At 44.7% G+C, this 26,590-nt stretch overlaps 2 protein-coding genes across 8 annotated transcripts in view; one reads left to right on the top strand and one right to left on the bottom strand.

Annotated features, from left to right (window-relative positions):
- Positions 1-21,660, bottom strand: part of Stk36 (serine/threonine kinase 36) — a 27,308-nt gene extending 5,648 nt beyond the window's left edge. For 2 of the 7 annotated variants that reach the window (XM_003464037.5, XM_013146194.3), the window contains exons 1-22: positions 21,499-21,658; positions 20,857-21,031; positions 19,823-19,963; positions 19,646-19,723; positions 18,432-18,562; positions 17,538-17,787; positions 15,597-15,690; positions 15,148-15,317; positions 14,643-14,830; positions 13,944-14,043; positions 11,620-11,763; positions 7,749-7,928; positions 6,335-6,432; positions 5,776-5,878; positions 3,701-3,851; positions 3,384-3,511; positions 2,821-2,925; positions 2,251-2,349; positions 2,080-2,168; positions 1,746-1,809; positions 1,454-1,564; positions 12-86 (exon numbers count right to left, since the gene is read on the bottom strand). In XM_003464037.5, the coding sequence (XP_003464085.1) occupies positions 12-86; positions 1,454-1,564; positions 1,746-1,809; positions 2,080-2,168; positions 2,251-2,349; positions 2,821-2,925; positions 3,384-3,511; positions 3,701-3,851; positions 5,776-5,878; positions 6,335-6,432; positions 7,749-7,928; positions 11,620-11,763; positions 13,944-14,043; positions 14,643-14,830; positions 15,148-15,317; positions 15,597-15,690; positions 17,538-17,787; positions 18,432-18,562; positions 19,646-19,723; positions 19,823-19,963; positions 20,857-20,940 (2,583 nt within the window). In that variant the 5' untranslated portion in view covers positions 20,941-21,031; positions 21,499-21,658. The other 5 variants (XM_063245065.1, XM_063245070.1, XM_013146197.3 and 2 more) reach the window with 4 other exon arrangements.
- The window catches only part of Rnf25 (ring finger protein 25), a 9,740-nt gene continuing 4,802 nt past the window's right edge, over positions 21,653-26,590 (top strand). The window contains exons 1-7 of the mRNA XM_003464010.5: positions 21,653-21,780; positions 24,396-24,470; positions 24,716-24,818; positions 24,908-24,975; positions 25,070-25,139; positions 26,190-26,261; positions 26,361-26,504. Of these exons, the coding sequence (XP_003464058.1) occupies positions 21,740-21,780; positions 24,396-24,470; positions 24,716-24,818; positions 24,908-24,975; positions 25,070-25,139; positions 26,190-26,261; positions 26,361-26,504 (573 nt within the window). The 5' untranslated portion in view covers positions 21,653-21,739. The remainder of the gene's footprint in view (positions 21,781-24,395; positions 24,471-24,715; positions 24,819-24,907; positions 24,976-25,069; positions 25,140-26,189; positions 26,262-26,360; positions 26,505-26,590) is intronic.

Genomic DNA, 26,590 nt, shown 5'->3' with positions numbered 1-26,590 from the left:
TACACCTGTACCTTGGTGAGCAGCTGCAGCAGAAGGATGAGAAGGCCATCATAGAACCCACAGCCACCTGGCAGAGTCAGCCGGACCTGTTGGAGTGAGGGAAGAAGCATGCAGAGCCCCAAGAGGGATGACAGCTCTTCCCTGGTCCAGTGGAGTGGGAAGAGCTGTCTTAGCCTTGGACATCTTGGTTTCTGCCTAGTCACTCAGTGTGTGTCCTAAGGACATAGACTGGTAGCATCAGCAGACATTGCAGAAATTGTAATTAGGAAGACACTTGCTAGGTAATAGGTTAGGGACACAGCTGAGAGTGCCTAACATGAGAGGTAAAAAACTGATGCATTAAACATTTTACAGGCAGACTAGAAAATGTGATGGTCAGAGGGAAGACCATTCCAAGAAGTCACAGCACATACAAAGGCAGGTAAGGGACTGGGGATTTAGCTCAGCAGCATAAGCACCTGCCTTCAAGCATGTAGTCGTGAGTTCGATCCCTGGTACCAGGAAAAAAAAAAAAGAACTCAACAAAGGCAGGTAGGTATAAAAGACCATGGTCAATTTGGAAATGGCAACTCTGTGAGTGTAGCAGGATTATGCCCCACAGGCACCAGATGAGCTCTGAGTAGCATGAGACAAAGTCTGAGCTTCTCTTACAAGCAGTGGGCAGCCAGATTTTCTCCCAGAAGCAATGGGAAACCATTGATTATGATATAAACTTTGCAAGAGCAATTTTTCCTTTGTTTATTTTAATCATTGCTATAGTTTCAGAGCTTGTGTTCAAACAATATTGGTTAAGCAAATAACCACATTTTCCTTTAAGAAAGCTCCCTGCAGTGGCACTAAGGAGAACAGTCTGGAGAGGTAAAGGCTAAAAGGGGAGATCCTTACATAGACAAGCACCAGAAACTAGAAGAGAAAAGTCACGTACATAAACTAAGGCAGGTCAGTAATGGTGTCAGAGGGGAGAGGCCTGAGAAGCTACTGGAAGGTAGAATAAATGGGACCTTTGGAACCATCTTGAGGGAGGATAAGGGGGATCCTTGCAGAAATCACCTTTCTCCATCTCGGTTAGGAGGAGAACATGAGAAGAGTGGACTCCACAGCAGGAGGGGAGGGCGGAGAGGAAGACTTTAGCCACAAGATCATGAGCTCCCAGAGGTGGAGTGAAGCAGGCAGGGAAGGCTGACACCTCAGAGAACTTCCATCTGTCTCCCCTTTGTCCCCTGCCTTGCTCCTTCCTTCAAAGCCCTGCATAGGAAATCTGAAGTCCTGATCAATCTGGGCTCAGAGGAGCCTAATATCTGGGGACAAAAGGATAGAGGAGGAAGCAGTCTTGATTCCTTTGGCATTCCTTATTCTCCTTCAGGCTCACTAGCAGTTCAGTTTTTCCCCTGGAAAGAAGTTCTAGCGTTTGACTTGGAGAAAAGGTAGCTGTGCCCTCCCTGGCAGGTCTCACCTCTGTGGGGGCAGACAGAGCATGTGTGGCTGCAGCGATCCACTCCTTGGGCTGGAGGTCAAAGGTCACCCCTTGCTGACCAAGCTGTCCCAAAAGACAGGCTGCTGCAATCTGTAGGGGAGGTAGTGCAGAAGGACCATCAGAGTCTAAATTATGCTCAGGACTGGCAGGAGGGGTTATGTTTCTGATCTGGTAAAGAAAAACAGCTTCAAAAGGAAAAGGGACTACCCCAGCCCCTGAATGCATGGATGACAGGGGGTAAAAGGAAGGAGAGGGAAGACTGAAAACTCACCACAAGAGAAACGATGTGTGAGTGGGTAAAGAGCATAGCAACCTCGCTGCCTAGCTTCTCCATCCTAGAATAGGGAGATACACGGAGAAATGCGGCACATTAGAGAAGGCAAGTAGTGGCCCTCCTTCTCCCTTGGGCTTTTCTCTTCACCTCAGCTCTGTGCCCATCTCCAAGGCCCCACGCTGACAGAAATCCAGGTCTGTCTTTGTATAGAAAGCCTCTCTCTCTGTGCCCAGTTCTCCTAAGCAGAGCCTAGAGGGTGTTTCTCCCCACACCGTGTCCACGGAGGCTATGTGGGAGAAACTGTAGTGGGGAGACTTACTTTACAACTCACCTGGAAGGCAGATCTTGGAGCCGAAAGGCAAGAAGGGAGAGGAGGTAGAGGGCCACTTCAGTGGACTCCTCCCAATCCACTACTTTCACCTACAAAGGAACTGAGCTATCGAACAACCCCCGGCTAAGATGTAGGGCTGCCATGAGGTGCCTACCTGTGTGGTTGGCCTACCTTGCCCTGGACCAGCATCAACAGTGACTGCAAGGCCAGGGACTCTTGCCCTAGAAGACTGCACAGGTGCTCATTGACATGACAGCAAGAGTAGAGAACCTAGAGAAGAAGGAGTCCGTCAGGATACAGAGCAGCCCCAGGCTCTGGGACAGGAAGGCTCAGCTGAAAAGCAGGTGAGTCACTCAATGGGGCTGTCCCCAGCCTTGGGGATGTGAGGGACTCCTGCCTCTTGCTTGAAATAGTGAAACAGGGACATTTCCCAGTTCTGGTGAAGACTAGCTCACACGGAGTTATCTGAGTTGATCAAATTCAAAAGCAGAATGGAGTCCTCCAAGGGACTCTCACTCTTTTTTTTTTTTTTTTTTAAGACAAGGTCTTGCTATGAAGTACAGGCTGGCCTTAAACTCATGGTAATCCTCCTACCTCAGCCTCCGAAGCAATAGAATTATGGGGATGTGGCACCACACCCAGTTCTCCAAGGGATTCTTAAATTCTTGTGTCTACTTCTCTGTCCTGGGAGTTTAAAAAAGGGGGAAAAAAAGTCAAAGTTCTGGAAGTTGTGAGAAATACCTTAAGAAGGTGCAGACATAGGACAGGATGTCGCAGGCCTGAGATGAGGGATGGCCAGAGTTGGCTGCTGTCTTCAGCCAGCTGATTTGCCAAATGCCAAGAGACCTATGGAGACAAACTCAAGAGATTCAATATGGTCCTTCTTACTCCAAACCTGGTCCTCACACATCTAGTGACCAAGGCTCTCAATCCTTGCTGGTCTCTCTTTGGGGGTCATTCTATTTGCTTCATTCAATGCCCATCTTCATGGCCAATGAAGGGACAGTCAAGGCATAGTTTGGCCCCTGTGTATGCAGGTACCAGGGGCAACGTTACTGAGCCCTTCCAATCAGCTGTCCCACCACCTGGGTGCTTTATCAGTGGGCTCTCTCCCTCTTCAGCTGGCCACAGGCTCTGAGATTCTGGCTACATCCTATCATATAAGCATCCTCCTGCTTCCGAAATGACAGCAGGTCCAAAATGACAGCATCTGTTTCTGGAAGTACTGTGCAAAAAGAAGCATGAAGTTTGTGTTCCTGCTCCCCTGGGGAGCAGGAAAAGAGGGTGGGATTTGCAGCTCAGACCTGCTCCTTGGCATCCCAGCAGCTGGGCAGGCCCACAGGAGCAGTGCACATGGCTGCCAGGGCGCAGGAAATGGCTCTAGGCAGATCCTCACTTTGCTCCCGCAGTGGCTGGTTCACATGCAGGGCCCCTATGGAGAAACACAGAGAATGCAGGTGAGGTCTGCTGGTTTCAGATCTCCATTCGCTCCTTCAGTTCAGTGATTCATCGAATCCTCACTATGGGCCAGGCACTGTTCTAGGTGATGGCAGCAGGAAGTACAGAGCAGGACCCACACAATAATCGAGTCAAGAGAACCTCCCCTCCCTGCTCTGGTCACCTGGAGGTGTGTGGAAGGGGAACTGTGGGGCTGTCAGGCCACGAAGAAGCCCATCCAACACGGCACGCTGTGTGGTCAGCAGGCTGGAGTAAAAGGCTTTGGAGGTAGCCTGGCTGTTTCCATCCATGGCTTCACAAAGGACAACAAAGCACTAAAAGAGACAAGGGCAAGGTGGCATCAGGGCATCAGAAGACCAACTTGAGCTTGGTGATAAGAACCAAGAATACCCTGAGATGCATGGAATAGAGCACTTTGGGCCCAGTGGTGCACATCTGTAATCCCAAGTAGTTGGGAGGCTTCGGAAGCAGGAGGATCAGGTCAGAAGCCAGCCTGCACAACTTAGTAAGATCCTGTCTCAAAAAAAAGTCTGGGATACAGTTCAGTGGTAGCGTACTTCTCTAGTATGTACAAGGCCCCAAAGCTCAATTCCCAGTACAAAGAAGAAGGAAGAGAAGAAGGAGAGGAAAACAGGACAGCTGTCTAATTCTAGGCATTCCTTGCACAAAAACAAAACAAAACAAAAAGAACTATAATTTCACTCTCATGTTTGCAGGACAAAAATTTCTTTTTTTTTTTGTCTTTTTCATTTTTATCGGTACCAAGGATAGAACTCACAACCACCTGCTTGCAAGGCAGGCACTTATGCTGCTGAGCTAAATCCCCAGCCCCAGGACAAAAATTTCAATGTTAATCTTTTTTTTTTTTGGTAGTGGGGATCAAACTCATGACCTTGCACTTGCCAGGCCGGTGCTGAGGCAACTGAGCTAAATCCCTGGCCCATCAATACTGACTTTTTTTTTTTTTTTTTTTCTGTTTTCTTCCTTCTCATCATCCGTCTCTTCCTCTTTTTCCTTCTTCCTTCTTTCTCCTCACCTCTCCTCTCCTCTCCTCTCCTCTCCCTTCCTCTACTACCCTCCTCCCTCTCCCTCTTTCTGCCTCCCTCTTCCTTTCCTCCCCCTCTGCAGAGGATCATATTTGTGGACCATGAATATAAGAATTCCCAAAGATTCCTAGGATCCCCTCAACCCAATCCTCCTGATGTAGGGTTTCAGGAAGAAGGGTAATCACTCCAAACTCCCTATGCTACCACTCACTGTAGAATGGCATGAGAAGTACAGGCCAGTAACATGGTCACTGCTGACTGCGACTTAGAGTAGTCATTTAAGGCTTCCTGACTTGAATGAATAAGGAATATGAGACTAGGATATCAGACTAAAAGGTTTGAATAGCTAGAGATAGGAATGTTACCCCAATTTGTGCTCTCAATTACTGTGTAAACAATGACCAAGCTATTGTTTACTTCCTTGCACATGTTTTTCTCTGTCTCTTCTGAGAACTCTGAGAGCTCAGCTGTTTTCTCATTTGACACTCCACTCTCCTGCCCTCATTTTCAGGGTTTAGGAATCTTAGTCTTGGGATAAACAAAGTTGAGAAATGTTGCATGATCTGCAGGAGTCAAGAAAAAACGTTTCTACCTGTGGTCCTCCACAATATTCCCAACTGTTTAATGCTGTGGGCCTGTAGATAAGTTGTTCTTTCTGTCTGGAATGGTCTCCCTTAGTTTCCTGCCTCATCCAGCTTGCAAACTGCTTTGTGTTTTTCAAATCCTAGTGGAGATGACTTCCTTTAAAGATTTCGTCCATGACCTCTGAATAGGGGTTAATGGCATTGTCTTCAGGGCATCTGTACTTTATATGAAGTTCTCATGTTCTTTCTTTTTATTTTTATTCAGACACGGTCTCCCTATGTAGTCCAGGGTGGCCTTGAACTCACTATGTAGCCCAGGCTGGGCTCAAGCTCAAGGCAAGCCTCCTGCCTCAGCCTCCAGAGTGCTGGGATTACAGGCATGGGCCACCGTATGACGCCCTCATGTGCTTTCTACTTTCCTCTACTCTATCATCCCTTATCCCTTGAAGATAGGGACTTTCTCTTACTCGCATGGCATATGGCACATGGTGGGAATTCAAAAATGTTTGCTGTATGAATTTGATCTAGCCCTTTACAGTCATAAGAAAGGGATGGGAGAACACAGAGAAAGACAGGAGAGACAGAAATCAGAAGGTAGGGTAGGCTACCATAAGGCTGTCCCTCTGCAGATGCTCAGAATCGTCTGGTTGCACCAGCAGTTTCCCCAGCAGGTCCAGAAAGAGGCTGGCAGCTTCCTGAAACACCTGTAGGCTGGGGGAAAAAATGAGCCCATAGTTTCTTCTCATTCATCTACTAAAAGCCCAGCTATGATGAAAGGGTCAGTTAAGGGAAGGTGGGAAAATCTCTGCCACAGAACACATCAAAATGCTGTCTTTTTTCCTCCCTACACACACACACACACACACACAGAGTCTCATACACCCTCCAAGCCCCTCCTCTGCCATTCTCTCTCGATTATTTACATCGTGACCCTTTGAGTTAGGGCCATGGTGACTACTGACTCTTAGAACCTGAAAGTCCTTGGAAAAATCTAGAGATGTCTCAAGGTTTTTAAGGGAACCAGCCAAATTCTGAGGGCTATTCAGCTAATTTTTAGCCCTGTGTCAGTTCACAATTTCTCTCTTTCATCCTAATGAGGAAGAAAGGAAATGGGGTAGGAAATGGGGTAGGAACTGGCTGACAGAGCAAAAGCTTCTCTGATCCCACCTGTCACCTGTCTGGTTCCTCTCCAGATTGAAGGTGCAGGCAAAGTAGGCCTGAATCACAGCCACCAGGTCCCTTGAAAAGGTCCCACACCAAGGTTGCTGCCAGGAAAGAAGAAGGGGAAACATGGGTGGTGAAGACACAGAACAGAAATAGTAGTTTTTTATAAAAGGTGCATAAAAATCTAGTCAAGCTGAGTAAACAGAAAGGGGCAGGAGGGAGAGAAGTATGGGCAGGGAGTCAAGAGGTGACAAAGTGTCAGTCAATGGACTCTAAAGAGCCAGGAGGCTGAAACAGAAAGATCAGTGTGCATTCAAGATCAGCCTAGGCTTCAAAGTGAGCTCAAGTCAACCTGAACTACATAGTGAGACTCTGTCTCAAAAAGACCAAAAAAAAAAAAAAAAAAAAAAAATAGTAGCCAGTAAACATATCTTGTGTGGCTAGAATAAGACTATGAAATGTAGGAGGTTCTACTTTTCAAAAAACTATTTTTCAAAATTCCTTTAATGTTAGGAATAGTGGCATACACCTGTAATCCCAGAATTTGGGAGGCTGAGACAGGAGGATTGCCACAAATCCAGGGCCAGCCTGCGCTACATAGAAGTTCAGGGCCAGCCTAAACAACATAGCAAGACCAGGTCTCAATAAATAAATAAATAAATAAATCCTTACAGCCTAAACAACATAGCAAGACCAGGTCTCAATAAATAAATAAATAAATCCTTTAAACATTCCTTAAAATCACCCAAGAGTCACACTGATCATTGGGGTACAGCATTCCAGCTGCCTCAGACTATATCCTATAAACTAATTCTGGGAGGGTCCCCCGCCCTCTCACCTCAGTTTTTTTTTTTTTTCTTTTTTATCGGTATCGGGGATTGAACTCATGACTGCCTGCTTGCAAGGCAGGCGCTTATGCTGCTGAGCTAAATCCCCAGCCCCTGCTCAGTTTTGATGATGTAGAGATTCAGCCCCAAACACATGGAGTTTCAATCCCAGCTTTCCATTGCTATCATGACTAAGCAGGAATTAACCTCAACTCCAGGAGCCTGCTCTGGCAAGCCAGAAAGACCTATGATCTAACATTCTAAAGCAAAATATTCTAAATATTGGGAAATTATGCACAAAAACCCAGGTTTCTACTTTCTTTTGGAAAACTGGAAGATCTAGCACACTAGCCCAAACTTCCACAAGGTCATGACAGGCTGTAGCCGTAGGTGACCTCTAGTTTATCATGCTCCCCGCTGCTCATATAATGATGCACATTGTCAACTTCACTGACACCACCCATTAGCCCCACAAAGATTAAAGCAAAGAAAACAAAAGCAGTTAGGCCAAACAGAGACATTAGTTTAAGGACAGAGGGCCAAGGAAGGACCGCGTGTCCATCTTCAGATGCTCCTGACCTGGCACCTACCTGCTGGATAGTGATGCTCTCTTGGCTGTGCCTGAGTAGACTGAGCAGCAGCCCAGGCAGCCCTGCCTCCCGGCAGAAGGAATACAAGAGGACAGAGTCACTGCAACTAGACAGAAGACTGCTCAGGACCCGAAGTGCAGGGAGGATGCGGGTGGCACCCTCCAGGACACCTTTCAGGATCTGGGTGACACGAGGGAAGAGAGAGTCATTGGTATTATCATAGGTTAAGGAAGGATGGCTGCAGGCAACCTCTAGATGTTGGCAAAGCAGGCCAGAGGTCTGCATTCCTTCCTGCGGGAATCTAAAACCCAGGGAAGAAGAACAGCAAGCGAATAGGAGAATTCTACTAGAGAGGCCTGCAGACACACAGAGTACCAGTGACCAAGGGGGCAGAGGAATGCAGGATCTCTGTCATTCCTTATCTTCTCCCTCCCTTCTGAGCCCTTCACCTTAAAAATGACAACAACATACACACATGCCCCTGAAAATTAAAAACAGTGAGCACAAAATGGTATTTTGCCTGTGATGTGTACCTGTAATCCTAGCCCTTGGGAGACTGAGGCAGGAGGATCACTGTGAGTTTGAGACCAGCCTGTGTCACATAGTACATTCAAAGCCAGCCTCAACTACATAGTGAGACCCTGTCTCAAAGAAACAAACCAACAACAACAAAATGTTTTTTAACTCCAGAGACACAAAACATTATTCAGTTCTAGATCAAGGCCTGACAAACCACAGCTCACAGACTAAGAACACCCTAACATTTATTTTCACAATGAGGACATTTATTTTACTGGTACCAGGAATTAAACTCATGATCTTACACTTGCCAGACAGTCACTGTGCCACTGAGCAGTATCCCCAGCCCTCACGTTATATTTTTAAATGGTCATTCTTCAAAAGAACATTACACTGTTTACAATACACCACTCAATGTTCTAAATTTTGATATTAATTTTCTCATTTAATCTTTACAATAACTGAAATAAAAAGGATTATGTCTTTTAAAAATGAGGAGGCCAGGTATGGTGGCACATGCCACCAACTTGGGAGGTTGAAGCAGTCAGTTTGAGGTCAGCCTGGGTTACAAAGGGAGTTCAAGGCCTGCCTGAACTATACAGCAAGATCCTGTCTCAAAACAAACAAACAAAAAACTGAAGATAGGAAACCAAAGTAAAAATCAAAGATCACGAGCTGGGCGTGGTGGCTCACACCCGTAATCCCAGCACCCGGGAGGCTGAGGCAGGAGGATCCTTGCAAGTTTGAGACCAACCTGAGCTACAAAGTGAGCTCAAGGCCAGCCTGAACTGCATAGTGAGACCCTGTCTCAAAAAGACAAAAAAAAAAAAAAAAAAAAAAAATCAAAGATCACACAGCCTGTTCCACTGGAATTCTCACTCAGGGAGTCTTATTCCTGAAAGCAGAAACTTATTTTTCTTATAAAGAGACAGGCACTCACTATGTTGCAGGATGGCCTCAAACTCCTGGGCCAAACAGCTGGGCATGGTGGTACAAACCTATAATTCCAGAACTCAGAAAGCTGAAACAGGAGGATCCTAAGTTCAACTCCAGCCTGGGCTACATACATAACAAGTTCAAGGCCAGCCAGGACTACACAAGGAGAGACTGTCTCCAAAAACCAGAAACAAAACAAAACAAAACGCCCCAGCTCAGCCGAAGTGATCCTCCTGAGTAGCTGGGACATAGGTTGCATACCACCACACCCAGCTGTCAAGGTAGAGATTTTTAACTTGTTTCCCCACATTAAAAGCTAACAATAAAAGATCAATGAGTTACCATCGAAAGATCAGTGCAAAGTGCCAATGAAATTCAGCAAGAGAAAGCAAAGTTCAAAAACGATGCCAGAGGGACCAGGGGTATAGCTCAGCAGCACAATGCCTGCCTGTCAACAAGGTCCTGAGTTCAAATCCTGATACCAAAAGAAATGATGCTAGAGGCTGTCCTATAATACCAGTGTGCTAGAGACAGGATCAAAAGTTTGAGTCCAGCATAGGCAATTTAGCAATTTAGTGAGACCGTATCTTACAAATTAAAAAAATAAATAAATAAATAGAGTTGGGGATATAGTTCAGTGTGAAGACCCTGGGTTCAAGCCCCAGTAGTGCATGAGCGTGCATGCACACGTGCACACACACGGTACTAGAGCAGGTACATGCTTATATTACTAGCTACTCAAGAGGCTGAGGCTGTGGCAGAGGACTACCACATTCAAAGTTCACCTCCCAACTTTGTTTCAGAATAAAAAGTAAAAGTGGGCTGGGGATATAGCAAAGACCTTGGGTTCAATCCCTAGTATGGCCTAAAACAAACAAACAAACAACTCAATTGAAAAAATGAGCAAAAGATTTCAGTAGATATTTCACCAAACACACATAAATGACCAATAAGCCCACAAAGAGGTGCTTGGCATTCATCACTAGCATTATGCAAATTAAAATTATTACATACTATTTTACACTTACTAGAATGGCTATAATCATAAAGTCAGAAGTGAAGAAACCAGGACCCCCATATACTGCTGGTGGGAATGTAAGATGGTACAGTCACTTTGGAAAATAGTTCTGTAGATTCTTAAAACTTTAAACATAAATTTACAGCAATTCCATTGCTAAGTAAACCAAAACTGGAAAAAACTCAATGTCTATCAGTTGGTGAATACATAAAATATTATCCATCTCATCAATGGAATACTAATCAATTTTAAAAAGAAGTCTTAAGGGCATTGCTCAGTGGCAAAGCACTTGCCTAGTAGGCACATGAGGACCTAGATTTAAGTCCCAGCATCACAGGAGAAAACAAATGAAAAACTGATACATGTTACATCCAAAGAAACCTCAAAAACATGCTACATGTACCATGCTATTCACAATGACCATATGTTGGGCTGGGGATTTAGCTCAGCGGCATAAGCGCCTGCTTTGCAAGTGCATGGTCATGAGTTTGATCCCCAGTACTAAAAAAAAAAAAAAAAAAAAAAAAAAAAAAAGGCAACAATGACCATATGTTACACAATCCCAACTATATGAAAGGTCCAGAAAAGGTGAATCTATGATACAGAAAGTAGACTTGTAATTACATAGGACTAGGAAAAGTAACTAACGGGAAACAGGTACAAGGACTTCTACAGAGAGTAGCACATAAATTTTTTTTTTTGGTACCAGGAATTGAACTCACAACCTCACGCTTGCCAGGCAAGCACATAAGCCACTGAGCTAAATCCCCAGCCCCAAGTAGCACATAAATTATACCTCAGTAAGTTGTTTTTTCAAAAAAAAAATTAAAGAACACAAGAGAAATACAATATATTTTGGTAAATGTCTGAGGGAAAAGAACATTGTTTTGAGGCAAAGAAAGGCTTTGGAAGAGGAAAAATATAACTTTTATTGCTAAATAAGTAAAACATCCCACCAAAAACAATTTCATTCTTCTCATTAGTATGCCTGTATTACAAAACATTATATACTCAACTATTATATTTTCAATTTCCTCAAGCAAATTTTTGTGGGAATGTATTTTCCTTCATTTTGTAAGTACTCACATAAAATAGACTCCATTTTTGCTTCTTGGCCTACAATTTTTAAAATATTTACAATCAGAAAAAGGCTGTTGATCCCTGCTCTACATAGACATTTTTCCTTATAAAGAGAAAACTGAGGCCTGTTCTTTCTGTGTTATTAGCCTCCTTGGACACAGGGTCCAGGCTGGTCTTGAACTTGTGGTAATCCTCTTGCCTCAGCCTCCCAAGTGCTGGCATCACAGGCATGCACTACCATACCTGGCTTAGTGAATGTGTTTTAATTCCTCATCTCTGCAGAGTCCTGAATGCCACACAGCACCTTCTGCCCATTACCTGCCCTCCGGTCTCATGGAGCTGACTCTGGATGCACTGGTAGAAGTCAGGATTGCACAGCAGGATGAGAGGAGCCTTCAGCTGCACAGGAATGGGCTTGGTGGTCTCGAGGAGGTGCTGCCATTTACTGTCACTGTCTGGCTCCTAAGGCACAGTGGCAGAGGCAGGAAAATACAGGAGGTCAGGAGGAGCACACAAGTCTGAGGATTACAGTTCCCAGCCTGGGGTTAGAGACCAAAGAACTCATGAAATGACTACAAGCAGTGCAGGTACGTAGTTTTGGTTGCCAGGCAAAAAAACACATGCTGGCATTTGGGGGGTCCTGGAGCGCACAGATACCTAGGAGATGACTGTCACAGCACAACTGGCAATAATAGAAAAGGGAAGCACCCTCAAGTCAGTTGGTCAGGAAATAATAAATCAAAATCTATCCTTAGTAGGAAACACTGTGAGGTGATTAAAGAGACTGTAGTACCAAGGATGCATCTCTCATCAGGTACTCCTACCAAAACTGTGTAACCTGAATCTCACAGTGAGGAAACAGCAGTGTGAGGACCAGGGCTTATGTGCTGCTCAGGTTTGGATGCAGTTTCCACATTTCCCCAAAGGTCGACATGTTGGAAACTCAGTCCCCAGGGAGGAGGTACTGGGAGATGGGGCTTAGTAGAAGTTGGGGGGGAGCAGCCCCTGGAAGGGGTGAGGTATTTCTCTTTTTCTTCTTGTGATACTGGGGATTGGACCAAGGACCTCGTGAATGCTAGGTCAGTACTCTGCCCCTGAACTGCATGCCCAGTTTGGGATCAGGCTGTCATAAAGCCCTATGACTGGTCCCGCCTACTTTCTCTGGCCTCCTGTTGTGAGATGCCACCCTTCTCCCCACCTCCAAACCCACAGCCTTGATACCTTCAGCCATGAGGTCCTCGTCAGAACCAAGCAGATGCCAATGCCTGGCCCTGGAATCTCCAAAACTATGAGCTAAATAAATAATTCTCTTTTTTCCTTTTATTTATTTTTTTATTCTTTAAGTAATTATTTTGGTACTTAGGATTAAACTCAATCCTTTTATAAATTTTGAGACTAGGGCTCTCTAAGTTGCCCAGGCTGGGTTCAAACCTTTCTACCTCAGGCTCTAAGAGTACTAGGATTATACGCATGCATTTCACATCTGGCTTCCTCTTTTCTTTATAAACTTAACCAGCCTGAATACAAATATAAATACAAATTTATATTTAATATAAAAATATAAATACAAATAAATGGACTAATACATGTACCTCAAAACTGGTATTCAAAAAGGCAAAGAAGCTGGGAATGGTGGGTATACGCCTGTAATCCCAGCACTCAAGAGGCTTAGGCAGGAGGACTGCAGCAAATTTGAGGCACCTTGGGCTATACAGTAGGTCCTGGTCAGCCTGAACTATTCAGGACTGAGAACCTGTCCCAGAAAAACAAAAACTGAAAAAGAATTATATGCTGTAATGTAGGGAAAGCTCTAAAATAGATCTTTTTTTTTTTAATCGGTACCAGGGATCAAACTCACAACCACGCACTTGCAAGGCAGGTGCTTATGCCACTGAGCTAAATCCCCAGCCCCTCTAAAATAGATCTTATAGTAAAAGAGGAATGATAGAATGATGCAAAACAATACATACAGGATGAACTCAGTAATGTAAAAACAAACAATAGGTTTCCTTGTGTCCAGATACATGTAAGTAAAAGTAGAGAAAGTTTGGAAGGAAACACCTCTTCACCTATTAATAGAATTCATCCCTGGAGCTGAGATCTGGCCCAAAATGGACCTTAAATTCTTTTTATTTTTATATTTATTTACTTATTTATTGGTCTTTTTGAGACAGGGTCTCTCTATGCAGTTCGGGCTGGCCTTGAGCTCACTTTGTAGCCCAGGCTGGTCTCGAACTTGCAACGATGCTCCTGCCTCAGCCTCCCGAGTGCTGGGATTACAGGCATGAGCCACCATGCCCAGCTTATTTATTTATTTTTAATATGAGCTTTTATCATATTGCCCAGGCTGACCTTGAATTCCTAGGCTCAAGTCACCTTCCTGCCTCAGCCTCTTGAGTACTTGCAACTATAGGCATGCACCACTATACCTAACTTGGGGCCTCAATTTTCACCTATGAATTCTAATTTTTCAGAATTATGTATTTAAATACTATGCAGTTAAAGTCTATGAAGTACTTTTTTGATACCAAGGGAATTTGTACTTACAGCTGATACTTAGAGCATCCCTGTCCCAGAAAAAACATTTAGCTAGACCTGACATCCCAAGGCAGGGAAACCCAAGCAGCCAGCCCAGGACTCACCTCGTCTTCTACGTCCCCTGCATCTGTGCTCTGCTGGCTCGCCACCTCCGGCTCCAGCTGTGGCAATGCTTGTTCAGAGTCTCGGGTGATACAGTTTTCCCTGCCAGAGGAAGCCATAAGACGAATTCTAGACTTGTGAGGCTTAGGATTCACTCACTTGTGTGTGCCCCGCATCCTCACTCAGGAAAAGAATGAGGAATGAGCCATCCAGGTAGACAGGAAATTCCCTTTTGGAATTTGGGCTCTGGTCAGCATAGAGTCTATTGGCATCCACGCACAAATCCTTCATGGCTCTGCCTCACTGATCCAGTCTACAGTTTTCATCTGTAGCTTTTAACTCAACCCTCCTTTTTGGATGCAGATGTTCTTTTCCCCTTCAAAGTATAACTAACACATAAAAAAAAAAAAAAAAAAAAAGAGAGAGAGAGAGAGAGAGAGAGAGAGAGAGAGAGAAAGTCCTCAAGTTTCCCAGAGAATTAAGAAAGTTCTTGTATTAAGAACCCAGGACTCCTTGCAAGCAGGCAGTCGTGAGTTCGATCCCTGGTACCGATAAAAAGAACCCAGGACTCAAAAATCCCCAAGGCTCTGTCTCTGTTTAAGCAATAGCCAGCAAAAGGACCAGTCATGCATGCTTTGGCTAGAGCCAGAGATCTGTGAGAGACCTTCCCCTACAGAGCCTCCTAGCTATCCTCTCCTCACCGAGGTGCAGTGGGGGTCTCTCCAGCCTGGCACTCAGCACAACTGCTCTTCATTTCTGAGGTCAAGACTCCAGCTAAGACACTCGATTTTTCAGGAGTGGCCCTGACCTCCACCTTAGGGGCTGTGCTGGGGATCATGCTGTTGGATTTATCTTCTTGCTCAAGGGCAGGTCCTGTGTTCTGCTGTTTCTGTGGGAGGTAAGGAGGAAACACTGGATCAGAGTTATCTGGTTGCTGCCTGGTGTGCTGGTGTACAACTATAATCCCAGCACTCCAGAGGCTGAGGCAGGAGGATTACCCTGAGTTCGAGCCCAGCCTGAGCTATATAGTATGTTTACAACCAGCATGTACTAGATAGCAAGACACTGTCTCAAAAAAAAAATTATAATTATTTGGCTGCCATAAGGCAGTATGGATCCCACTGTGGCCCTTTCCCGATTAACTAGAAAGTCATCCTTCTTCAAGTCTTTTAGTTACGCTTGCACAGCTTCCTATACCCCACACACCTTCTGCTTGGCCTCCTCAGCCATGCGTTTACAGGCCTGATGCAAGATGCAAGACTGACTGCCTTTGGGAGCCAGCTGATGGGCCTGTTCGTCCTTTAGGACCTGAAGTTCTGGGGGTAGGCGACTGGTGAATGGGGTGGCCAAATCTGAGCCTGCTGGTTCTGTTATTACTGCAAGGGAGGGATGGGGAAGACACAATTATTCTAGAGCTTTCCCCGCCATGTCCACTTATCCTGGGACAATTTCAGTGCCTCCAGGAGTCTGTGGAGGAAGCCATTTAAACCAAGTGACAAAAAGGGAGCAAGAATGGCAAATGTTAGAAAGAGGAGCTAGGAACAAAATTTGAGCTGGTGGGGAAAAGAAGATATGCTGGACTCAGATATTGAGGAGTAGGGTTAGATGGAGAAAATACTGGGAAATACTAGAGCCATGGGACTCTAATAACTCACTGGTGACGCGACCAGCAATAAAGGGGTGATGCAAGAGGTCCGGCCAGGACAGACGCTGCTGGGGGTCCTTGGTGAGCAGTCCCTGCAGGAAGTTCTGTAGAAAGAAACAATGCTCCATCAGCCCTTCCTCCTCTTCCCTTAGGTTCCCTCTAAGGTGTCAGCAGAACTGGCAGCCAAGAGTCATGCATCTCCCCTCATGGCAGGCTCTCCTGTACTCTCAATGGCCTTTCCATAGGTCTCATTTTCCAGACAGACTGCAGCCTCACCTCCCACAGAGACCTAATTCCTGTTCATAGACTTTCTGTGACCCCAGTAGTAAAAGCGGAAATCTCAAGGTCAATCAATGGCTTTGTAAAAGAGAAAATACTAGAAGAGGAGCTGTGACCTTTGCAATCACCTTTAGAAAGCAAACCTTCCAAACTCTTTCCTTTTCCCTGCCTTTCGTGGGTTTCTTCATGGCTGTGTAGGAACAGATGCACCTAGGTTTTTAAACACACTCACACTCTCAAGTAATGGTGTAAAGATGTGTTTGGGAACACTCAAAACCAGAAATCTCTCAGCAAGTCTTCAGATGTTGGAGAGGTGGGTAGGCAGACTATCTCTCAGAAGGGTACCTCTGCCATTAGGCATCCCTAGGAAAATTTCCTATTGGGCCTAAAACAAGAATACAAGGTACTACTAGGTTATGATTATTGTTCTACAAGGTGGTTTGCGGGGCTGGGGATTTAGCTCAGCGGCATAAGCACCTGCCTTGCAAGCAGGCGGTCGTGAGTTTGATCCCAGGTACCGATAAAAAAAGAAAAAGACAAAAAAAAAACCAAAAAACAAAAACAAGGTGGTTTGCATAACTATGGCCCTTGCTGAAGATACCTGGAGATCTGTCCTAAAGAATGAATATCTCATGCATACTCCCTCAAATTAAAGATTCTTTCTTTAAATTCTTTTTGATAATCATTTGGGTCTAACCATATAGGTTGGGAAGAAATTTTTCCCTTTTCACCTGGGATAAAGCAAAGAAAAGTTACATTAAAATTTTATTCTGGGCCAGGTGTGATGGCGCATGCCTGTAACCTCAGCACTGGGGAGACGGAGGCAGGAGGATCACTGTGAGTTCGAATCCAGGCTGGGCTACAAAGTGAACTCAAGGTCAGCCAGAACTGCATAGCAAGACCCTGTCTTTAAAAAAAAAATTTTATTCTGGGAGAAGATGGCATGTAAATTCCGCTGATGGTCCATAATTACCCTAGATGAGAAATAAAAAAAAGAATACAAACTCTTTCCCTCCCATTTGCCAGTTTGCTGAGACTTAGCTATAATGGACAGGCACTACCTCTATCATCCGCCCTTAATCACCGAGCCAGCCCCATCACTGGCCAATCTGATGTCTGAAAAGCAGTGAAAATAGCATGGAAAACATCTAGATACTGCATCTGAGAGGAAGTAAGAGAACAGAGAACATATAAAACAACCATTATCTCTTGTATCTTAAAATTATCTTCCTATTGTGATGTAGCAGTAATTGCAAACCTTTTAGAGCTTTCTTTCTTCCTCTCTCTCTCTCTCTCTCTCTTTCTTTCTTTCTGGTGCCAGGGATTGAACTCAGGACCTCACATTCACCAAGAAGGCACTTACACTGCTGAGCTAAAGCACCGGCCCCATAGAGCTTTCAATGATACAAACAACCCACTGTAATATACATGCTACAGATTCACCACCACTGTGATATAGCACAGCCTGCCTCAAACCAAGGTTCATTCCCAAATTCAGCAGCCCCTAGAATACCCTTTTGGAATAAGTCCCTGCAGGAGAACAGCAAGGCTGCTTGGCCTGGCTCTTGCAAAGTTCTGTCCCAGCTCTGGAAAACGATTTTGGAAAAGAAAACAGAAGTAGAGAGAGACAAACTTCTGATGTAAAAAGTACTTTCCCTTTCTAATTTATTACCTTGAAGCAAGGACTGATGGAAGGGGGCCAGCGTACAGGGTCCTTGCGAATGAGATTGACTAGCTGAAAGATGCTTGTGGTATAGAAGGGAGGGGTTCCCACAGCCAGCTCATACAGAATGCAGCCCACAGACCAGAGGTCCGCTGTGTGGTCATATGGTCGCTCTTCCACTAGCTCTGGAGACATATAGAGTGGTGTACCTTTGATAGATGTCAGCACCATTGTATTGGTGCTCATAGCCCGGGCAAATCTGCAACAGATGATAGGATAGAAATGGAAAGAGAAAAGACATTCCAGACATGATTATTCCTAGAAATTAAATTCTTATGGTTTGTATCTAGATATCTCCCAAAAGCCTCATGTGCTCATAGGTGGGCCTTCTGAGAGGTGATTGGAACTTGGCAGTGCGATACTCACCAGTAGGTGAGTCCACTGAGGAGTTTACAGCTATATGTGATGCCGGGAGGCATTGCTTGTCCGAGGAACTGTGTCACTGAGGGCACTGCCTAAAAAGCTTTATTCCCCCTCTCTCGTCCCTTGATTTCTCTCTGCTTTTCCATCACTATGCCATGAGCAACTGTACTCCAGTGCCGTACAGTTCTGCCTTGGAGTCAGCGTACACTGGACTGAAATCTCTACAAACTGTGAGCCACACTAAAACTCTCCTTCCTTAAGTTGTAAGCAGCAGGTATTATATCTTGGTAACAGGAAAATAACTAAAACAGTCATTTACTGCCTGTCATTGTATGAAATATCCCAAGTCAGAACAGAGAAAGTATCTTTGGTTCCAAGGGACCCAGCAAAAAGGCAAACTCCAGCTTCTAAAATGAAGCCCAAGCAGGTTATGCATATAGTCGAGGGCTCCCTGCAGAAATGGAAGCTTGGAAACCTTACCCAAAGTCACAGAGTTTGATGCCACCACCCTTGGCAAGAAGAATATTCTGAGGCTTCATGTCTCGGTGTAGGATGCGATGGGAATGCAAATAGTACAGGGCTGACACTAACTGGGCAGCAATGGCCTGTACCTAGGGGTCAGACAGATGGGAGGGAGAAAGAAAGGTGAGTGGAAGGAGATGGCTGACAAGATCAAACACCTTTCCTAATATTACAGCTAAGGTGATCTTTCCTGTTCTCCCAGAGCTCGGAATGGTGCCCATCAGCTAAGCATGGTAGGCGTACGCCTCTACTCCTAATACTCAGGGGGCTGAGGCAAAAGGATCCCCGTGAATTTGAGGCCAATCTGGGCTACATAGTGAGATCCTGTCTCAAAAGAAAAAAAAAGGTACCTGGCATGTAGTAAACATTCAATACAAATTAACTGTTAATAAGGCCGGGGGTTTAGCTCAGTGGTGTAAGTGCCTGCTTGGCAAGCATGAAGTCGTGAGTTCAATCCCCGGCACCAAAAAAAATAAATAAATAAATAAAAAAGAAAAAAAATTAAATGTTAATAAATAAGGCAAAATCCTCTTTCTCAAGAGAATTAATGATACAAAAAGACAAAATAAAATGATTACTTACAAATAGGGAAGTGAAGGAGAAAGAATACAATAATAAGGATTTCAGCAGGAGGCACTACTTACTAGACTTATTAGAAAGAAACCCTTAGAATGTATGAGGCTAAAAACTATTCAAACTGAATCCCATTGCTAATCACTATGTTCCTGGTGGTGAATATCACATGACCATAATCCTTATCTCTCACTGCCCTCTCTGGTACCACCATACTGGCCTATCTTCTTCAAAGATACCTTATAACAATGACTATAATATTAATACTAGCCAACTATTTAAATACTTTATCTAAATTAACTCATTAATCCCTATAATTGCCTTATGAGGAAAATACTAGTATTATCACCATTTTACAAATGAAAAAACGAAACACAAAGAGATTAATTTGTCTAAGGAAAACCAATTAGTGAGGGGAAGAACCAAGCTTCGTACTCACATGTTATGGCTCCAATGTTCACATACTCTAACACCACATTGCCTCTAAGTATTCTCAGACTCTTGCATCCTTGTCAGGATTCTTCAAAATGGAGACTCTCAAGGCTTTCGGCCTGCCCTACCCCATGCTTCACCTGGAGAGTGAGGTATGGGAATCATACCTGCTCCTCAGGAAGTTTTCCATCATCTTCCAGGATCTGAAAAAGCTCTCCCTCAGCATAGTCTGTCACTACCACCACCTGAAGGGAAAAGGTGATAGAAAATTCATGCATTCTGAAGTTGGAAATACCTGGGACTCTTGCCCTGGGGAGCAGTGACCCCCAACCATCGAAACACACCTCTTTGTCAGTTTCAAAGCTGTCAAGCATGTGCACAATGTTGGGATGACGAAGGCCCTGCATGATTTCAATCTCTCGCTGCAGATTCCTCAGCTCCTTCTCTGTGCGGCCCAGTTTGGGGATGAACTTCAGCGCCACCACCTGTCAGTGGCAAAGACTGGAGGTCTAACTACAACTATGGAAAAGGCTAGAATTTCAAGCTTCACCACAGAGCTCTAAAGCTCAAATTTACAAGTCTGAGTAACTCTTAGCATACCTGCTCACTTCCCATCTCTGTTTTTCCCATGGTACTTTAGTCTCACACAATACCCTACCAACCATTCTACCACTGCTCAGCCCAGAAAGAAACAATATTTGCCAAACAGATCCCTTTGTGGGATTTTTTTCCCCCTAGTACTGAGGATTGAACCCAGCACCTTCACATTGAGCCATGTCCCAGCCCCTTTTAATTTTTTGAATCATGTACACATTAATTACTAAGTTGCCCAAGCTCAGTTTGAATTTGGGATGTTCCTGCCATAGCCTTCCAGAGTACTGAGATTACTAGCACACAACACTACACTCAGCTCCCTTTGTTGGATTCTTAGAGAGGTGTTCTGATCTAACCAAAAAACTCAAGATGAGATTGAGAGAAAAAGAAAAAGAAAAACGAAGAGAGGAAAGAATTCAAAGCGGTTTCTCTCTTCCTGGATGGCATGACAGACTAACAAAAAGAGTAATATTTGTAATTTACAGGGATCAAGTACTGTACTAAGTGATTTAGTTTTGAGATATTTAACCCTCAAACCACATCAGTTATTATCTCCATCCTATAGATGACAAAACTGAGACACAGAAAAACAGCCCATAGTTCTAAGGTTGTAAATTGAGGCAACTGGAAATTGAACCCAAGTAATCCAATTCAGGTATCATACTCTGTAAGAACTTGGTGCCTTCAGAGTATAGGTTGATATAAATATAACCCTTTGCCTCCGTTTTCCACTAGAATTGGGGCCAGAGAATCCCGCTCAAAAATACCCTTCTGTGTTCACCACCTGAGCACTGTATTTTTTTCGACCCTTGTACACTCTCCCAAAAGAGCCTTCTCCAATCATCTCCAACACGTGGTACTTGTCCATGACAAAGGTTTCAGGATCTCTCAGAAGGAAGATGGTAGAGACGGTAGCAAGGAGCTACACATCCAGGGCCAGTTCCACACATCTGAGAAGCCTAGTAAGGGTGCAGAGAGATAAACGTTAGCACCCTAATCTTTTTCACAGTAATCCAGGTTTCAAAAATATGGCAGAGTGGTATAGATGGAAAGATGATGAGATTTTTGAACAGACCGGCTCCTTGGACTTCCTTCCCTTTTTTCAGTCTCCGGTCCACTCTGCCAACCAAGCCCCGCACCCACAAGATAACCCGTTGCCGCCCCTCTCAAATTAGCGTCGCCCTTTCAGCCTCTCCCAAATTCCTGCTACTCCTAGCCTCGGCCAGCCACCCGGATCCCTAGCTCTATCGCTTGGCCGGCCAAGGGCGCGTCTTTCACCCTAGTCCAGGAGCTCCAAACTCCTCAGGCCGAGGCGGCACACCTGCCTCGCCTCTACTCTAGTCCCTTCTGGCTGCCTACATACTTTGCCTGACCCATCATTTTTCTCCACCCACTTCTGCCGGTCTTTTTAGGCTTCCATTTTTACCGGTTTTACTCGCTTAGAACTGGCAGAAGTTCCGAGAACAAAGGCTCTCGGAAGCGTGGGAGAGACGAAGAAAGCCCATAGACACTTTCCAGGGCAATTTAAAACTGCGGTCGGCCATCAGGCCCGGCTAAGGACCCGGAGTCCGCGGTTGCCTAGAAACAGCGCGAGCTCCGCCCGCTGCGTTTGCCGTCCCCAACTTTCCAAAGGGTATTTCCGGTTCCGGCTGCCGGCTGGGGAAGACATGGCGGTGTCTGCGTCGGCACCTGCAGGGGAGGAAGACTGGTAAGCTTGGGTCTTGGGCTTTTGCTGGCTGCCTGAATCTGATGCGGAGAACTAGCGGCGGCTACAGACAGTCCTTGTGGCGATCATCTGGGACAGAGCAAGGGATGAGGGACGACAGAGACGCTGACACCTCCTCCTAGGCGAGATTCTGGATTGGGAACCAAAGAGTGGAGGGGCGCAGATGTGTGAGGAGTCTGGGTCTGCACCTGCTTGGCCAGTTGGGACCGCGCCTTGTTGGCTTGATTACTGTACCTACCCGTTGGCCCCACTCCTTCCATTTTCTTATTAAGTAAATTTTCTCAGGCGCTTGAGGAATGTCAGACCTCTTCAACTCCCAGAAATGTTCTCCAGCTCCAATCCCTGTTTGCCCCTTAGTTCAGTCCATTTCTGCCTGCTCTTTCCCGAAACTTCCCCGACAGCATTGATGAGAGCTATTGTCAGGGTAAAGCTGAAGAAGAAGCCCCTCACCCAAGCATTCTTAAGAGACAAGAACCTGTAACGACTCGCAGATTTGGAAATAGGGTAAATGTAGGCTCACTCCCCATTTTACTAGCTGTGTGATGCTCACCATGCCATGTAGCCTTGTGACTCATTGTTCTTAGCTGTGAAAAAAGTAGGTGTGGCATCTTAGAGTACCCAAGAGGATCACATGGACTTGTAGCATACCTAACCCTTCTTTTTATTAACTCAGGAAATAGAGTATCTGAGAAGACTAGATGAGCCCCAGAGAAGTAAAGCCATTTTCCAGAAGTTACAAAGTTATTACTAGGAACCCAGGTTCTGACTCCAGATCTTTTATTCTTGTTTTTTTTTTTTTTTTTTTTTGGTCTTTTGCGTTTTTATTGGTACCAGGGATCGAACTCATGACCGCACACTTACAAGAAAGGCGCTTATGCCGCTGAGCTAAAGCCCCAGCCCCAAGATCTTTTATTCTTAATACTAGGACACTCTGTCACACATACACACATACCCTTTTGGTCATCACCCTACCACCATCCCATCCTGTACCTCACACCCAGAACCCAAGTCACAGGTAGGATGGGCAAAGTATTGGAAAGCCTCTTGCCTGAAGCTCATGTGTTACACCTCAGTGATAAGTTAATTGTGGGAGCCCAGCCAGTGCTGGCATTTATTAAAACAATCTAAACTAGCAGTTTTCACTGTTTGGGGGAACTTTAAGTTTCTGAGGGGACACCTTGAGTAGTGAGATGGCAACAGTGACTGTTGTACTGCAAGGTCTAGTGTGGGGTTCCATTCCTATGTCATCAGAACTACTCTCTTACAAACGTAAAGCTTTCTATTTTATATTTTTTGAGGCTTCTACCTAGAGCTTATAAATTTTTTTTTAAAAAGAAACTATGTTATAGGTCATGCTATGGAAGACCTGCTCTTTGTGAAGAGGGAACAATATATGAGAGCAAAACATGTGTCTTTCCATTTATCACCCAAATTAAACTGTGACTAAAATTACTTACCTTCAGTATCATTACAGTTGCTATTTTTGTGCTTACCTGTATGTGTCTTCTTGTTTACAACAGTATCATGGATCCTAACCTGACAGGGTCATCTAGGCCAACCAGACAGCCAGGTCATAAATATATCCAGAATATTCTTAAGAATATCCTTCTTTCCTTTTAAGTGGGAAAGTTATACAAATAGGAAGAAAGGGAACCTAAACTAGTTACTATTGCTCAGATACTTTTAGGCACTATAGATAAACAAGTCACATTTAATCCTTATGATAGCCCTAAAGAGTATCTATATGTAGTAGATATGTGGTATCTCTATGTAGTAGGGAGGCTCAGGCTTACAGAATTAACTGCCCAGATTACATAGTAGCTGATAAGCAGTCAGTACGTATTACTGACTCAAGGGCTGAATGGCTCTTTTGCTACAACACAGTCTTTATGCCACTTAGACCTGTTCTGTTCAGGTTGGTATCTCCTGTGAGCAGGCTTATGATGGTGTTGGTAGTGTATTTAGGCACTAGGCAAGGCACTGGGGTCCATGCTGCGGTGTAAGGAAAGGCAGTAGTAGTAACTTTGTTAGCAGTAAATAGATACCATATGTGTGAGTTGGAGAGCTAGCCACTAAGAAATAACAAGCTGCAGAATGAAATTTGAATGGGAAGTCAGGAAACCAGGCTCTGGTCCCCATCCTGCCCATGTTAATTCTTGGCTAGTCTTTTCATCTCTCTGGGAGTCTGTTTCCTGACCTGTTGCCAGAAGTGATCTCTAGAATTCTGATTCCCAACTTCTACCTTGCCACTTGGCAACTTTAGAAAAATTTCCCCTCTTTTTTTAAAGAATTTAACAAGTGAGCCAGGCGTGGTAGCTCATGCCTGTAATCCCAGCACTCAGGAGACTGAGGCAGGAGGATCCTTGTTAGTTTGAGACCAGCCTGGGCTACAAAATGAGCTTAAGGCCAGCCTGAACTGCATAGTGAGACCCTGTCTCAAAAAGACCAAAAAAAAAAAAAAAAAAAGAAGAAGAATTTAACAAGTGAATGCTTTGAGGCAGACTGTCTTGTTTTCTACACAGCCAGCCTTTGTCAGCTTTAGCAGGCTTCCACAGGAAGATCTGTAATGGTGAGCCAGTTTCCTCCTGTGTCTTTAGGGTTCTTCCCTCTGAAGTTGAAGTGTTAGAGTCCATCTATCTGGATGAACTACAGGTGATTAAAGGAAATGGCAGGTATGTATTCAACTAGGGTATGCAGAGGTATCCTTAGTAATGAGAGGATTCTATGCATAATCTGGTTTTGACATGGCGGCCCTTGATTCAGAGATAATGCCTCTTTTGTGTACACAAAAGCTGTTCCTTTAATCTGCTCTAAAGAAAGAGACCAATGCTCACTTTCTCTGCCTGCTCATTCCCCACGTCCCCATCCTTCGAATCCCTCCTCAGTCAATCTTGAGTCTCACTTCATCTACTTGCAGATCTTCACCATGGGAGATCTTCATCACTCTGCACCCTGCCACTGCAGAGGACCAGGATTCGCAGTATGTCTGCTTCACTCTGGTGCTTCAAGTCCCAGTGCAGGTGAGACTCCCGCTGCATATATAAAGGGAAAAATGAGTCCCTGGGGGCAATTGCTTTAGCAATTGACTTGTTATTTTCCCCCACACTAGTATCCCCATGAGGTGCCAGGGATCTCTATCCGGAACCCCCGAGGACTCTCAGATGAACAGATTCACAAGTGAGTTGGGCTTTCAGAGCAGGGAAGACTTGGTATGCTTCTCTGCCTGGAGGGAAGGGGCAGGCCTAATGCTAGCTTTGCTGTCTTCTTCCAGGATCTCACAGACACTGGGTCACATGGCCAAGGCAGGGCTGGGTACTGCCATGCTCTATGAACTCATTGAGGTGAGGTGTATTGGCATGGGAGAATATCCTTCCCTTTAAGCTACGGCAGTTGTGTTGTATTGTTTTTGTTTTTTGTTTTTGTTTTGAAAGGAATCCTAAATCCATCATATTTGGAGTCATTCCTTTAGTCTTTAGGTAAGACATAAATTAATTTAGAAAGATAACTGTTATGTTTCAAAAAAATTTCTCCAAAAGACCCTTTAGTAGCTTCACCAAGTTGCCTGTTAGAGTATCTTGACAGAAAAGTACTTTTCCTCTTTAGCTTACTTTTTTCTTGCTGAAGTTTCATGGCTTTATCATTCTCTTGGCATAGGCAACTTAAATGGCAAAAAATAATTATCTTGCCTAAATGGTCTTAGCCATTTATGAACATTTGAAGACTAGTAATTGGAGCCAGGAAGAGTCATAGTTCTGTACTTAAGAGTTTATACCATAATTAAGCAATCCACATGAAGCAACATGTAGAACTATAAATTAATACACACATAACTTTTATTATTTGACTTAAAAAAAACAAGTCTTGGGGCTGGGGATTTAGCCCAGCGACATAAGCGCCTGCCTTGCAAGCAGGCAGTCGTGAGTTCGATCCCTGGTACTGATAAAAAGACAAAAAAAAAAAAAAATAATAAGTCTCATTTTCCTCGACTTGGAATTGTTTTAAGCAAAATGAAGGTGAGTGTCTAGAGCCAGGAGTTGGGTGTGTTACAGTACCATAGCACTCCTAGGTGAGGTCTTCACAATGTAGCTTTAAACTGAAATTCCAGAGTATTAGTTATTCAACTATTACATTAAAAGTCACTGTCAAGAGGAAAAAACAATTTGGATTTTGAAGGCAGAAAGATTCAATTATGGGAGGGGCGGAATGTGCAGCAAGATTGCTCACAGGCAAGGCGAGCACCACCAGAATTGGAATGCATAATTACCTAGTAACGAGCTGGCCTGGTGGGTCGGAGTCCAGCATGTCACTCCTCATGCCTGGGAGGAACAGACAGGCTTGGCTGATAGTTGCTGCCTGTGCCTCTGTATTTGAGCAATATTCTCTTTTCTCAGAAAGGGAAGGAAATTCTCACAGACAACAACATCCCCCACGGCCAGTGCGTCATCTGCCTCTATGGTTTCCAGGTGGGTCTCTCAGTTGGGACCTGGGATGTGCCAGGGACAGGTTGAGTAGAGCTTGAGAGTGACCACTGACCAAGTGCCTGCCATGCACCCCTGCTGCAGGAGAAGGAAGCCTTTACCAAAACGCTGTGTTACCACTATTTCCACTGCCACTGCCTTGCTCGGTATATCCAGCATATGGAGCAAGAGCTGAAAGCTCAAGAAGAAGAGCAAGAACAGGAACGGCACCATGCTGCCACCAAAGAGGTAGGCCCAGCCAGCCCCAGCTCTCACCCAACACTTTGAGACCTTCACAGCCATTCCCATCCCTCCAATCCAGTGGCTTTTTACCT

The sequence above is a fragment of the Cavia porcellus genome, unplaced genomic scaffold (assembly GCF_034190915.1).
Source record: "Cavia porcellus strain 051 isolate PalLab524CR breed Dunkin Hartley unplaced genomic scaffold, mCavPor4.1 scaffold_1, whole genome shotgun sequence".
NCBI lineage: Eukaryota > Metazoa > Chordata > Mammalia > Rodentia > Caviidae > Cavia > Cavia porcellus.
The sequence above is the reverse complement of the archived record's forward strand: the minus strand, read 5'-3'. Positions and strand labels throughout refer to the sequence as shown.